Source organism: Mercenaria mercenaria, chromosome 7 (assembly GCF_021730395.1).
Source record: "Mercenaria mercenaria strain notata chromosome 7, MADL_Memer_1, whole genome shotgun sequence".
NCBI classification, from domain to species: domain Eukaryota; kingdom Metazoa; phylum Mollusca; class Bivalvia; order Venerida; family Veneridae; genus Mercenaria; species Mercenaria mercenaria.
The window spans coordinates 37,337,561-37,352,998 of record NC_069367.1 but is presented as its reverse complement, the minus strand read 5'-3'; the positions used below and the strand labels follow the sequence as shown (position 1 = coordinate 37,352,998).

Genomic DNA, 15,438 nt, shown 5'->3' with positions numbered 1-15,438 from the left:
AACCACTCTGCTGCGGAGACCCCCGAAATCTGATCTATAAGTCAACAAGAAATATCTTTAAAAATGATAGTCGGCAAATTGAAATAAGGAAAGAAGTTTATGAATTTTTCATCTAACATTCATCTTTCATCTAACATTTTTCAAATTGCAAAACTAAACACCGCACTTTAACAATTTAAATGGTTCTCTTTTAATTTTTCGCAAAGGTTTCGTAGGGTTGCAATTTTGTTTCGTTTATCCTTAGACGAATAATTACAGCAGTAGTCTGATGAAGATTCATGAAGGGGTTCATGAAAAGAGGTCATTAAACGTGTTTATATTTTTAGCTAAATTGGTCCCTATCCCCATTTGTAACAAAATAGCAGGAGACCTTACGATATTGTTACACATCGAGTTTGATAAAAATCCATTACATTCTAGTGGTTAATGCAAAGAAAGGCATATCTACTTTTAGCTATAGTGGTCCCTAATAGGGCCCGACTTCCTATATAAATGAATTTGGAAGAGGACCTTATAATGATGCTCCAGACCAAGTATGACAAAGATCCACCAAGCTGTTCATGAGACGCTGTATAAATAAAATCTGGAAAGAAGATCCCTCGGAAGCACCGAAAACAAGGCAAACGGTGAAAATTGCAGACTCGGTTTGATTGAGTCTGTTCATGCGCAGTAATAGAAAATGCAACACTGTCCACGCCCCCCTAGCACCGGCTTAAGCGGTATTCAATCTTCAAATCTAAATTAATTGAAATCAATGATCCCGAAGAACCAGAAAATATTGCAACACTGAGATGAAGTCAAAGGTATTTCTAGTTTTAGCTCTAGCAGCCCCTAAAAGGGGTCAAATGTCCCAGCTGAACAAAGTTGGCTGCGGGCCTAATAAAGATGCTACAAATCAAGTTTGATTAGAATACATGAGAAAAAATCAATTAAAGAATTTTTTTTATTTATTATTTTTATTTATTTCTAAAATAGGCCAACTGATCCCGCTTTAACAAATGCATATTCGCTATTCATGAATCTTTGGACAATGCCGTCACACCTATAAAAAAGTGAAGGTCAAGCAAAACATACAATTGTAATTATTTCAATATTTCTGTTTCATAAGCAAAGTTTGACCGTAGTCATATCACACAGATAAACTGTATACAGCGTACCTTCATTTCAGTGTAATGAGATTCAGTCATTATATAGCATATATATAATAAAACAGATTTCAACTGAGTTCAATATTTGCATACCATACTAAAGAAAAATATTCATATACGAGTATAATAAATCAGTTAAATAATTTATAACAAATATATCAAAGCAAACAAGTACTCATTTTAATATGCAATCTGAATAAGTCACAAAAGCAAGAAACCTTTTCATATACAGATGACAATTGTAACAAGGAAAATCTTTTAAAAAGCACTTCTCTACATAAAAGACTCTTATCACACCCTTATTCATGTGATACGCAGACCGTATTCAGCTCTTTCTTTAATTTGATATATGTTGGTATTTGAACAGGTTTTTATCATTTTTATTAAACTTACTTATCATTTTGAGATATATCAATATTCTTGCTAAATATACTGAGCAGAAGATAGCTTTAAAACTGTGAACAGCGTCGTTTAGGATAAACGCTTTGTTTACATTTCACTCAGCGTAGCACAATCAACAGAGTGAAAGAAATTGACACTCTCGTCCAATCAGGCAGAGTGTTGCATAAATCTTCCATTTTGATAAATTATCTATAATGCGTTATCAAGCAGTTTGATTTGCAAACTGAAGTCACGTGGCATAGGTAACGAAAACGAATTTAGACGGCGTCGCCGAAAAAGAGCCGATCTAATGTTATTAAGTAAAAATCTTTTTCTTTTGTATTTAAAAATTATTGTCAATAATGTTATTCTGTGCAATATGTGTATCCATTATTGTAGACTCCGCGTTGCTATCAAATTTATTATAAATATAAACACTTTTTCTCAATTACTTCGGAAAACCATTTGAAATTAAAGGTAAACAAAGGTCTTAGCTTTTTGAAAGATAACTAATATCGAGTATCTATTTAGGCAATACAATATTGATTTATCAAGAAAGTCATCAATAGATCCCTGTAACAAGTAAATGTATATGACACACTAAATGAATTAAATTACAAAGGAGATCGATTAAAGGCATTTCCTGGCCTAACTTGTCGGTAACATATATGGGAGCAACAGGAATAGCGACTGCAAAATGCGGTAACGTAAGAGCGTCGAAATTTTTTAAGCCTATATTCACCCATTTTCAAGTGAAAAATAAATTTATTAAGTAAATAAATCCGTCAAAAACATTTACCGGTATTTCCTACAGAAAACTTTTAGCCAAAACAGTAGTGTACTGCCATATGTCACTTCGTCTTGTCGAAACCACATATATTAGTGGGAGAAAGGCATGGACTTGTTTGCAGTTGTATAATGAATCACTTTTAAACTGCCGGAATCCTGTCCGTAGAACACGCTCTCTAGAACGTGGAAATATAGTAACATTTCTTTACAAGGGACTTGAACCAGGTCATTTTTTCCTAAGCATAATGCAACACAAAATTTTATGATATGTTAATTATGACGAAACAACCTCCTCACAGAAATACATGTACTAGTAGTCAAATAGTTTACTGTAAGGATAAGATAAGGTAACACTGTTTCTAAGTTTCGTATATAGGGATATATATTACAAAATGACAAAAGACGTTAGAAGAAAGGTGAGCATAACCACATCTTCTACAACGATTAGTCCTAAAATCAAACGTTACATCAACAGCAAGAACGGAAAATATGTTTACATGTTCAACTAATTTTGTACTATCTTGAAGTACCGTTTGGTCTTCGAAAAAAAAAAGCAGATTTTCAACAACGGTAGCGCGCGAGAGTATGTCTATTACATGTATACATAATTTTTTTATGTGAAAAAGTGTTGTCGGTAATTTCACAGATGAACTAAAATATTGAAAGGCTTTACTACGCATCAGTTAATTTCCACGATTAGCCAACACGACCAAATGGCACAATAACACTATGGATGGCGGTATCGACCAGTACATGCGCATCACGATGATTTTTACGTCTTTTTAACATTACGTTCAATTAATTATAGACATTTTACTAACAGTCATTTTTGTCTACAAGATGGTTCAATGACTAATGAATCACACATTGAACAGAGCTATTTGAACGGCTTCATGGAAAGAAAAAAAACTTCCTGTTATGATCTTTTAGTAGCTACCCACGAGGGTGTGCAGTGTATTTTGTCATTAGAACGAAGATTGCTTTGCGCTATTCTGATGGAAACTTGTCTTGGAAGAAAAGAATGTTAAAGAACCCACGCAGTTTAAAAAAAGAAGTTCAGCTGTATTAATTCCATCCTCCTTGGCAGCTTTTCCCTCACTTAAACATTTTGTACTGTTAATAATTTTAATTGCCGTCCATTATCAATGTAACCTCATTTATACTGTATAAGTCTTTTATAACATCGGTTAACTTTCGTAATAAATCACTAAAGGTCATATGAGGCGCATTTTCTTTTAAACTTCCTTTAGATTCATAGTTAAACAAATCATCTAACAAGAACCATTTTGTTAAGGAGATAGAACATTATGTGTTATTGTGCAACAATTCACTGTACGTCAAAATTATCACGTCATAGCGTCAAACGCCATAGCGGAGCACAGGAAAGAAACTCGCATAAAATAGGCAAATATTTGGTGGGTGTGGTCAAGGATGTACATCACAATCCTTGTTAGTGTGTTAAACCCCTGTCACACATTGGCGTATCAGAGTTGCGTATGCACGGCGTATCAGGATACGCGGCAGTAAGAAAGGAACGCCATAGCAACGCCAGATTACGTTGCTAATACTTCTGTATGCGTAATGCAATATTCTTGTACGCAAGGCTACGGCGATATTTTGAAGCTGCTTTCAAAAATTTGTAGCACATACGTAGCATGTCTGATACGTCATATAGACGTCATACGTACGCAGTAAAAGCGAAAAGGACGCAACAAGTACGCAGCGGAGTCGTAACTTTAATTCCTAAACGTAACTGTGGCGTAGATATAACGTACTACTAGGCGTTGTCACTGCGTACCCATGGCCTTCTTTTCTTTACGAAAGCGTATCGAGTGCGTATGAATCGCGTATCCTGGCATATTTAGTACATGTTCAATATATTTATAACTTCGTTTTTGCTTACAAATTAGTGCATTACACTATTACTCACTAGACCAACATATATAAAGTTACCATGTAGATCACTAGCACATCGGCCATTTGCTCCAAGCAAAGAGTATGATTTATGTAAGTCAAGTAGGTTAACTTCTGTCTTTGTTCAACAGATTCAACATATATAATTAATTAATACCTACACTGGACCCTTTGATTTCTCAAGAAAATCTGTTTTCAATCAAGTCTTCTACGACCTGCATAAAATACTCGCAAGGGTGTCATGCAGTATTTATAGATAGATAGATATTGATAAAGACCGACCTCATTTATATGAGCCGCTCCATGAGAATACCAACATAGTGCATTTGCGACCAGCATGGATCTAGACCAGCCTGCGCATCCACGCAGTCTGGTCAGGATCCACGCTGTTCGCTTTCAAAGCCTCAGTATTACAATTAAACCGTTAGCGAACAGCATGGATCCTGGCCAGACTGCGCGGTTTCTTTTCTATATGCAGATGAAGATCCTAGAGGCAGATAGGTAAAGCATAACCAAACGCACAAGAATACAATAGATTTACTGACTTTATACAACATGATATTTTCATAATCACCGCTATTCCTGTCATACATACCCATTTTTCGTCCCTTTAGACGGTCAGTACTTAAACATTCTCAGTCCGGGATTTTTGTATCCACGTTTCTTATAAACAAAATATCTTCAAGTAATCGTCAAATAACAGTTCACGTAGGTAAATATGTTTACGTGAGACGTTCGTTTTCCGGCCAAAACTCTTTTTTAAATTTCTCCTTCACAGCATTCTTTCGAAAACAAATATTATTCTTAAGAATGTTACCTTTGAAGAATCACCAAGCATGTCTGATTTCCGTACAGTGCAGAACATATCAAAATATTAAAAGGCTCATAATGCCTTTGTTTAAAATGTGGCTGATGCATTTTTTAGTTATGAACATAAAATGCATTAATTTCTTGTTAAATCCTATTTCTGATAATTACTTTCTTTAACAACTGTCAAAAGTTTGAATACTGCTGAATATATTAGAATGTTTTATTGAAACTATTGTTTTTTTATCACCTCCTTTTATGGTTCAAACTATAACAGTTCATGTGCAATATTAAAAGTAGTGCTTTTCTAACCATGTAAGTACGCATAGCACCTATTTAAAAAGCTGTTTCATCTGTTTTAAGATACAAATTTAAAGCATTATGGACCTTTAAGCATGGATTCGACACGATACAAACTTAGCATGTAATAAATTTTATTCTAATACACTCTTACGCTAGAATGACGTCACGTTAACGTGCGATGACGTCAAAGGTTTTGTTGCGACCAAGAAAGAGCGCTGCTATATCTTATCTACTGGTGTAGATTGAGGGCGTATTAGAATCGAAATAATTTATAGCAAAACCGTGTTTTAACACTATTTATACACTCAGGCGGTAATACGTCGTACAAATAATTTCACTCGGACTGCGCCCTCGTGAACTTATTACGCCCGACGTATAACCGCCCATCATGCACAAATAGTGTTAAAACACTCCTTTGCTATAAATTATTTCTTAATTACCTGCTTATTCCTTACATGACCTTCGGGAATAGCATTTAACGTTAAAGTATCTTTCCTGTACGTTCACCAAACAGGTACCACACAATATAACATCCCAATAGCATCAAATAGTAAAACACATGAAAATGAAAAAAACAACAACAACATAAAGAAGAAAAGTCTAAAACAAAAACAAAATAAAGCAAATCCTTAAGAATTATAAACAAAATGATTGGATATTTCAAAGACTTGTTGCCCAGGAAACAGATGTAGTTTTTTGTGGTTCTTCAGCTGCTAGCTGACTTTTTATATCCTATGAACATGAAAATATGTTCAAATCAAATTTAAAATGGCGTGGTAGCTATTAGAAAACATTATAATCTAGGCTTTATCCGGCTTGATCAACAAAATAAGATGAAAGCCCAAGTAGTCTGCACATTGCGGTACAAAATCAATTCTACCATATAAATAATATACAAGGAAAACTCTGCATGTTCTATTTTTATCAAGCGTCCGTGAACCAAGACGCATGAAAACAATTACTTAAAACGATTGTTTAAAGGTATCGTTTTGCAATATCATATACCTCATTGATACTCCCTTAAATTTTTGCCTAATTCAAATCAAATTTGAATAACATATCCGGTCAGCTTCGCCAAGACTCTTTTCTAAACAGATTGGCCTTGATCTCGAAAGAAACACAGCTGTCGATATGTATATTACGATATCCCTTTTCTGTAAATTACATAAGCTCTGAAACGAATATTGTATTTAGGAAGAACAGATGTTTTCGTTCAAACAAAATATCTCTCCGTTATAATCACTTGAGCCAGCACAAGTTGCTTATACCCTATTTGAATGCTTGTTTCAATAATATGCACTGGTAATCACTTATTGTCGCCATGTCGTAGCATATTCATTGATATATTAAAGGAAGAGTTTATTCAGCTCTTCACTTTCTCTTTTTTTCTATCTAAGATTTTGTCAAGTTACACTAACATTCTTTATGTGGTGTAGTTTTTACAATAGATATCTTCAGATACTATATATACACATGCGAATGGAATGATGAACGTATGGAACACACGGGACGAAGTCATTCCAAACTCGTCCCACAAACTCGGTTGGACCGCTCCAGAACAACATTACCTTGTACAGTAAACATTTGTTGCTTAGCAACATAAACATGCAGTCGTTGGCAGTGTTTTTTCTTGTGATTGTTCTCATTGTTTTGGAAGTTCAACTTGTTATTGTTTTAAATTTCAGTTATATGTGTTAGTTTTGTTAACAGTGTTATGCATAGTACTATCATATACGACTTTTTCGAGCTTATCACGACAACAGAAAGTTTGGTTTTTGGAGATGGTTAGATACTATCAATTCAAACATCCTCAAGTCCATTTTTTATGAAAACAATGATTTTCGATGAGAAGACCCGTTGTTGACTCTTGCCATGATGATATATAGTTAGACCTATTATTTCTGTTCCTATCTTTTCTTGTTTATTCTTTCCCACTCTTGCTGTTTCTGTTTTTCCTTCTCCTTCATCATATCAAATTCCTAAAGACAAATACTATAGCAATGCATACTTTGGCTTATAGTTATACATTCAAATGCTCATTTAAAAAGAAAGAGATTTAGATAATTGTGTGTCTCTGATAAATAAAGCTACTTTCTTGACCGATGTGAACTACTATAGCTTGGATTATATTGGCGATGTTTTCTATTTTGGCTTATATTCATGAACTGTCAATCATAATTACGAATTCAAGAGAGCTGTGAACATCTATGAAATGTAACCTTCACAATATAGCTACGATGCACAAGTTCTTCAGAATACAATTTTCTTACAATTAACCCGAAAAATATCAGTAATAAGAAAATACATAATTTTGGTGCGTGACCTTTCAACATTTCAAAAAAGATTTTAATTTCATCTTTAAATGCTTGCTTTTCAGTTTCTATAATAGTGACTTTATAAAACTTTCCGTACCTGTTCCTTCAGTTTGGCAACAACAAAATTAACTTGTAGCTGCAGCTCATCCAGCTTTTTATCTTTGCTATCTTCCTCATTCTCCAAACTGAGTGCTCGACCCAAGGGAAAGAAGTCCAAATTTTTCATCATCAGCTGAAAAAGACAGGTATTACTTCTATGATGTGGTTGAATATCAGTACTAACAGCTACCGCAGGTAATATTTTATCAGGCTGCACATGGATATCAAAGCTTTACGATTTCATAGTGGAAATGATGACTTATTCCAGAGAATATTGAATTAAAGAGAATATTGAATTAAATTGCCGCAGTGATAGAGCGCTAATATATTAAATACAGAAAAATACAGGATATCAAAGAACAACTGAAGGGTAAAGGCGGTATTGAAATGTGGTAATCTGCTGTGTATAAATTCTCCCATCTGTACCATTGAAAATATCAATAGTATTATGACCAACGGTACAATGAAAAACACACTTGGATGTTAATATTTCTAATGAATGTTAGGAAAATCGCATTTCTAAATTCATTCCTGAATAAAATGCAATTTTGAACAGCTGCTAGGTTACTATCTTGATAAAACCTCATTTTTTGATAAACAAAGTCGGTACATTGGTATCCTCCGGCAAAAGTGATAAAGGTTTCATCCTTGAATACATAAATGTAATGAAACTCTATTCATTAGCTACTTGGTATACGTTGGAATTTAAGGATTTTATAACAATTCAACGGCAATAACTCTTAAAGTCTGTAAAGATATCCTAAGAAAAATTGAAGGTGCACAATAGACCTACAGTGATTTATATTTGCATTTATAAAGATTCATTAATTGGTTACTTTGGTATATAGGAATTTATGAATTAGTTAAAGGACAATAAATCTGCAGTTACTGGATAGAGATCCTTACAAATTTGCGCCTTCCGCATACAATGATCTATATTTGTCTTGGTTTCACAAAGACCCACCAATAGGTTGCTTAAACATGAATCCCTCTGTTTTACCAAATCAAGAGAATAACTCTGTTTTTACTACTAATTGATATTAATGTGAGGTGAAGTATTTTCAATTTCAGACGAACGGATGCACGGACACATGCATGCATGCACGCACAGATGGACAGACGGACGAACATCTGAAGGACAACGCCACATCTATATCCCTCCGCCTTAAGCGGGGCACAAAAAAGGAAATAATTATAATTTGGAATACTAAGGACAATTTTTCTTTCACCATTTGCTATAGCTTGTATCAAGTGCAACTAAGAGGTTGCAGTCTTGAAAGAAGTAAAACATCTTCCAAGCTAATTGCAGACACGAGCAGGTACCTGGAAAAGAACCTTTGACTTTCCACAAGGCTTCTTCAAATGAAATAATTTTACATCCCATCCGAAGTTTCGAAACTACAGCGGGGAGGGACAAGTGATTCAAAGTCGGCGACCTAAACAGCATGTCATCTCTTATTCTTCCAAGACAATAAACCCCTATAGTTAAGAACTGATGGGTAAAGGCGGTATTCAACACGAATCAACTGTTCCAAAATTTTAAAATGAGATAATTTAATACCTTTTTGATATAGAAAGAGTAAGGGTTTTTGTACCCAAGAGTTCCTATTTATGCCATATTCCACTGTACCAAGTTATAACAAAACACATTCGACAGTTGGAAATATGCACCTTAATGCCCGAGATGCACAAGAAGAAACATATTTGTATGCTTGTTCTGGATAGTTATCGTTCTTGTGATCTTTCCAAACTCTCTTTTCTATATGAACAGTATCGTTGCATCAAGTGGACAGATTACTGCTTTTTGTAGTTATAGAAGTGACGAACTAGGGGACGGCCGTGCAGACATAAGGCAAGACAAAGTTGCCCATGTTGCGGGAATGTATTAACATAACTTGTTCAGTTTATGTTTCCATTCATTCATAAAACGTATTCAGTTGCCACAAAGCACACTTCTGCTACTATTATAGTATTGTGAATTTTGAGACCATTCTCAAACACTAAACATCTGGTTACTATAAAGTGTAAGTTCGTGATCACTGTCGTTCTATTTTCGCTAAATAAATATTAGCCAATTACGCCATTCGCCGATTCAAACTATTCGTGAATATTAATCTACTTCATGTCTTGAAACAAAAACCCACGTTCCGTGAATCCTTAACACCGTTTAAGCTGTTGGCAATGACATTACCAAGTGTGGCCTATGCGAAAATGACCTTGTTTACAGTAATTGTTTTTAACAGCAGTTTAACATTGAGCAAGTCTGCAGTTTCGGTCTGGCCGCCAATCTGAATTTTTATTTTCTTCCTGTCTGGTCTACTTGTTCCAAAATAAGACTTGCATGTTACTTACCAATTTATAAACATAAAATTCTATTGCTGAGTAGTCATTTGGTCTTGTCTCATCAAGATGAATAAAGAAAAACAAGTACGCCCACTGGTTATGCTCTAGTTTCACATGCCTCTGAAACCCTTCACCCTAAAATAGTTTGATATTGCTTATTTTTATACATGTTCATATTCAATATATTCATTCGCGCTTTACAAGAAGTTTTGAAACATAAACAATTCATTATTATACATCTCGAAAGTAACAAAATACAATTAATATCATCATATTACGTAAAATCATTACGTAAATTCAAACCAACATTTCAATGAAAGCATCAAAATATAACTGACATAGCTCCGCATAACACAAAAATCTCTAAAATATAATGTCTCAGATTTTACTTAAAACCATCTAAGGATTTTATCTGTCTAACACTCAGAGGTATTATATTCCACAGTCTCTGACTTACAGTACTAAAACTTCTGTCATTCAACACTACACTTTATAACATGTAACGACTCAGCACCTCCTGTAGTGTCTGACGACCACAAACCTGCTTTTTTCGGATAATTTGGGAGAAGAGCTCAGTTAGGTAGACTAATGATTGATCCTGGTGTATGCAAGTAGCATAGTCAGCTTAAAACTGTCAACTTTTTCTATGGTTCAAATAAAGCACACATATTCTGATACGTTGCATTTGACTTATTTCACTCTCTGTTACACCATGCAATATTACACTGTACAATACGACATTACAAAGTCACGCCCTGTGGCTGCTTTTTCCCTACATGTTCTATATACTAGTATATAAGAAACTCTGAGAAATGTTCATGCCAAAGAATTATATTCGTATTTTAGATTGCATAATTTTGACCAACTTGAATATTACTTTGCTTGACAGTCATTAACTGAATAAATATAATTCATGTTCCACAAATGCGACTTAAAATGCAAACAAAAGGACATAAGTAATCAAAGATAAAAAATCAAATTTCTTTCAGTAGATAATACAATGCATTTAGAATTTACCCCTCCTCTCTTCTCCAAGTCATAACTTTCTCGACTACAAATCAAACATGTACTCTTCATATCTTTGTCAATCTCAAACTGAAATTTATAACAAAATTCATCTGTTATTGACATTATCACTATGAGATCTGAAATAAATGATTTAATAGTTTTCTTCTAATTATAAATTAGAACAGTAATATAACACAAAGGTTACCTTCCACTCGATATTGTAATTTACCGTGGGAGAGGTCTTACATATAGTCAACAGTCAGATACTGTTTAAATTATTATGCATTTATTCAAGGGTAAATAAAACACAAGTAAATGTCATATTTGTCTTTCTTGTAAAAGATATTATGTCTAAAGCCATTTTCATTTTCCGCTCAACTGTGAAAGTGCAAGGGAAGGGAACCAATAGGATATAAGTATCATGCGACAAGAGTTGTCATTCTTAGCAAACATAGAAATGCAATAATATCAACAAAAATTATTGATAAAAAAAAATCATAAAATTCCCACTTGTTAAATAACTTTGGGGAACATATATGTAGATTGGTACCATTGAGATGGGAGAATGTATGAGATCATAAACAGATATGTGCATTGGTTACATTGATGTTCATAGGAATCATTCAAATAAGATTTACCTTGGAATCTCTGAGCTGCGAGAAAGTATCGACAATGATACCTAAGACGATGTTCAGACCAATGATCGTAATAATGACGAAGAATGAAACATCAAAGAAGGTTATTCCGATAGCTCTTGGAAAATCGCTATCCATCTGCCATTGGAAGTGCTGAAAAAATTGTTATTGTCGTAAGTTTTGCTAAAAAGACAGCGATCTGAGATCTCTGTGGACCCACTTTTGATTACAAATTTTTAATGACGTATCTTGTCTTGCGCATAATTATATCAAGTGATTTTAAGTTCAGTTTTTCTCGTAAAACTATTGACTTAATATAGCACAATACTTGTCACATACTTCTTCTATTTCGAAATCCAAATGTTAACAATATAGCTGGTCAACTGTAAAACCAAATGAAACCATGGAACAACGTCGCGACTTTTTAAAGACAAACAGTATCGTATTACATGACTACCTGAGTTTCATAAACACAGTTCAAGTCCATTATCAATCATATACATAGTTCATATCGAAACAGAAATACCACAAAGGTCAGTACATGGTACTGTTAACGAGCAGTTTCGTGACGAAAAAAAGATCGAATGTACACTCACCTATTAAACAAGTGTGTTAAAGAAACACACAGTGAATTTCTTAAAGGTCGTTTAATTTAAAATATATGAAGACAGCAGATGCATGAATTGCATAAACATTTCTATCAATAATTTATTAGTCTAGTAATTGCTGCGGCTGCACAAGGAATGTATATAATAACCAGACTGTGGGGAGACCTGTCCCGCCGTTACATCACACCACGCTTTACCTGTGTTTATTTACAGAGATAATTAGCTTCTACAATGTTGCTACTTGAGCAATATGGTGGCTTCTTTTCTACTGAACTGGGTAATTCCAGTCTAAATGATGGAGTAAGCGACGGACAAATGTAACGAATGACCGGTTACCAACCCGTACCAACAGGTCAACGTTAACCCAAGCGAGGAGAAAACTTTGTACTTATTCAAGTCATAGGTAGGGACTTCCTTTCATTAAAATCTACCACTAAATTGTATCAGTTACCATCAGATTCCGTTCAGTAGATTTCAAGTTCTTTTCATAACTGTTAAAATGCGAAAAAGTCGTACAAAAGAGGAAACCTATTGTGCAAACCTAATGACCTATAAATACCCACCGAGTATAGTCCACCAATCATTCCGTGATGTAAAACTGATATAAAACACTCGTAGATGGTACGACAATGCCGTCCATCATCAGCTGACCACATCCAGCCACGATAGAATGCAAAAATCACCAGGGAGTATATGTAAAAAATTGCTAAACCAAGAAGGGTTACCATCAACAACGCTTTACCTGAAATAACAATTACTGTATCATTTTAAATAACTAAAAAGAGTACTATATCAATGTGGTATAATAATAAAGATATTTAAAGTTCCATTACAGCAGCTTTGAAAAATTAGACAAACATTTCTCAGGTCGTACAAATGAAAGGAAAGAACCGAAATGCTTTAAACTTAAAACTTATCTCAAGGAGACGATATATATGCGAAGAAAACAAGAAAGAAAGAATAAATAGATAGTTAACAAAAACAATTAATGGCAAAAGCCAAAATTAGTTGGCAGAGCAATTGTAAATCGGTAAAACTGCATAAGGTCATATAAATTAATAACTGGATATGTTTGAAATTGCAAACAAATCCTAAATTAGTGCAAACAGTATTTTATTCAATTTTTGGTTGAATAGAGATGCAATATAAAATGTCAGCTGATTTGAATAAAAATAATATTTTGTCACAAAATATCTGAATTAAAATTTATAAATAAAAACTAAAATATATTTCTTAATTTTTACAGTCCATACAGCAGTTATTTGTAAATATAGATTAAAAACACATAAACGACACAATATTCATATATACATAACACATTCTTCCATCCTATATTTAAATCACCCCACTATTAAGACCATTTTTTGGAAAGAATCGTTGGTGGTCTTATTAGTGGGGTTTAACTGTAAACATCTTCTACCCGATAGATAATTGTAATAAGATCTGTATAACTTTAAGCTATTTTAGCAGTCACATTTGCAGAATGAAATAGACTAAATTTGTACTGTATTGACGCTTGTATGTATATATTAGATTTCACGATTTTAACACATTATTACAGATTCTATTTTTGTCAAGTTTTAATTCACTCATGCCTGGCAAGGGGAATACAGTTATGCTATTTCGACCACTTTATCCTTTTTTATTTTCCTAATCCTGCCCTCTGACAAGTTTCATAAACACTTCTAGTTTTTTCGAAGTTATCGCAGGATCCGCTGTCGTACTTACTGATATGGCAACAAATAAGAGGATGTGAATATTGCCCTCTTTTTCAAGTCTAATACTTTCAAATGATCCACAGACTGGTGGACACAAGGACATGGAACAAACAATCAATTCCCACAGGTGACACATTGGTGAAAGACAAAACTATTTAAACTTTTTTTTGACAAATACAAGTAACATCGATGCAACATCGAACATCGGATTATCTAATTTATGTTTTTTCCAGTGAAAAACTGAAATCTAACAGTGAAATGTATATAAATAAAAAGCGTTAATTATGGTTCTAACCACTGAAACAGACATTAAGAATTAAAGAAAACATAAAATTAAATTGAACAACAGCACTCATCCATGTAAACTAGACTGGTGGCAGCGCCAATGTTGTACATAAATACATTTTGATTTTGATATTTGCTCTGTGAAACATATCTCGATCGAACACTTAAACTATATTTCGAATGCACATCGAATTCATAAATTCGGTCGTACAGGAAAGTATATCACCAGTTGTTACAGGCGCTTGCAAAGGAAGTATTAAAAATCATAGCATAAGGTTACCAGACATACAGGGGAAGGTAACCATTTTCAATAACGTATCCCAAAACGGGTTTAATATTTGCTTAACCTTTACTCTGCTAAATTTCTGTAATAAACTTGTCCATCTTTTAGTTTGGACAGCACCGTTAACTGTTAAAAGGGGTGCTTACCAAAAAGATACTGACTGAATGGCGGACAGTGCAGACCATGATCAGACTTCACGGATATGCTGGCTGATCTTGGTCTGCACTGGTCGCAAAGGCAGAATCACTTGCCACCAGCAGGCTTAGGGTTAATATAAATAACTATACAACACCAGTCTTTGGCTACATTGTTATATGCTCTAACATAGAAACTGTTGAATGGCATCATTTTAATACAAAACACTTCTTACCATTGGTAGTTACAGCCTGTATGACTCCCTTCAACATATGGTTTAGTTCTGCTATATGCAGTAAATGGAAGGCAAAGAAATACCCATCTGTAAATGTGCCGGCAATAGAACAGGCTACAAACAGCTGTAAACAAATAGTTTCAAAAGTAACGGATATATCATTAAAATCTATATTTCAAAGAGTAGCAGACAGAAGCGTTTTTAGAAGCAACTATTGTACATTTGGTAATATAAATGAACCTCGCCATGAGAAAACCAACATAGTGCGTTTGCGACCAGCTTGGATCCAGACCAGACTGCGCATCCATGTTGTTCGCTTTCAAAGCCTATTGCAATGACAGAAACTCTTAGAGAACAGCATGGATCCTGACCAGACTGCGCGCACAGGCTGGTCTAGATCCATGCTGGTCGCAAATGCATTATGTTGGTTTT

At 34.2% G+C, this 15,438-nt stretch overlaps 1 protein-coding gene across 1 annotated transcript in view; it reads right to left on the bottom strand.

The window, feature by feature from the left end:
* Positions 1 to 1,306: 1,306 nt before the first annotated feature.
* LOC123554383 (inositol 1,4,5-trisphosphate receptor type 3-like) overlaps positions 1,307 to 15,438 on the bottom strand; it is a 75,521-nt gene continuing 61,389 nt past the window's right edge. The window contains exons 60-66 of the mRNA XM_045344484.2: positions 15,007 to 15,130; positions 12,914 to 13,092; positions 11,746 to 11,895; positions 11,117 to 11,194; positions 10,109 to 10,234; positions 7,755 to 7,889; positions 1,307 to 7,321 (exon numbers count right to left, since the gene is read on the bottom strand). Coding sequence (XP_045200419.2) covers positions 7,250 to 7,321; positions 7,755 to 7,889; positions 10,109 to 10,234; positions 11,117 to 11,194; positions 11,746 to 11,895; positions 12,914 to 13,092; positions 15,007 to 15,130 — 864 coding nt within the window. The 3' untranslated portion in view covers positions 1,307 to 7,249. The remainder of the gene's footprint in view (positions 7,322 to 7,754; positions 7,890 to 10,108; positions 10,235 to 11,116; positions 11,195 to 11,745; positions 11,896 to 12,913; positions 13,093 to 15,006; positions 15,131 to 15,438) is intronic.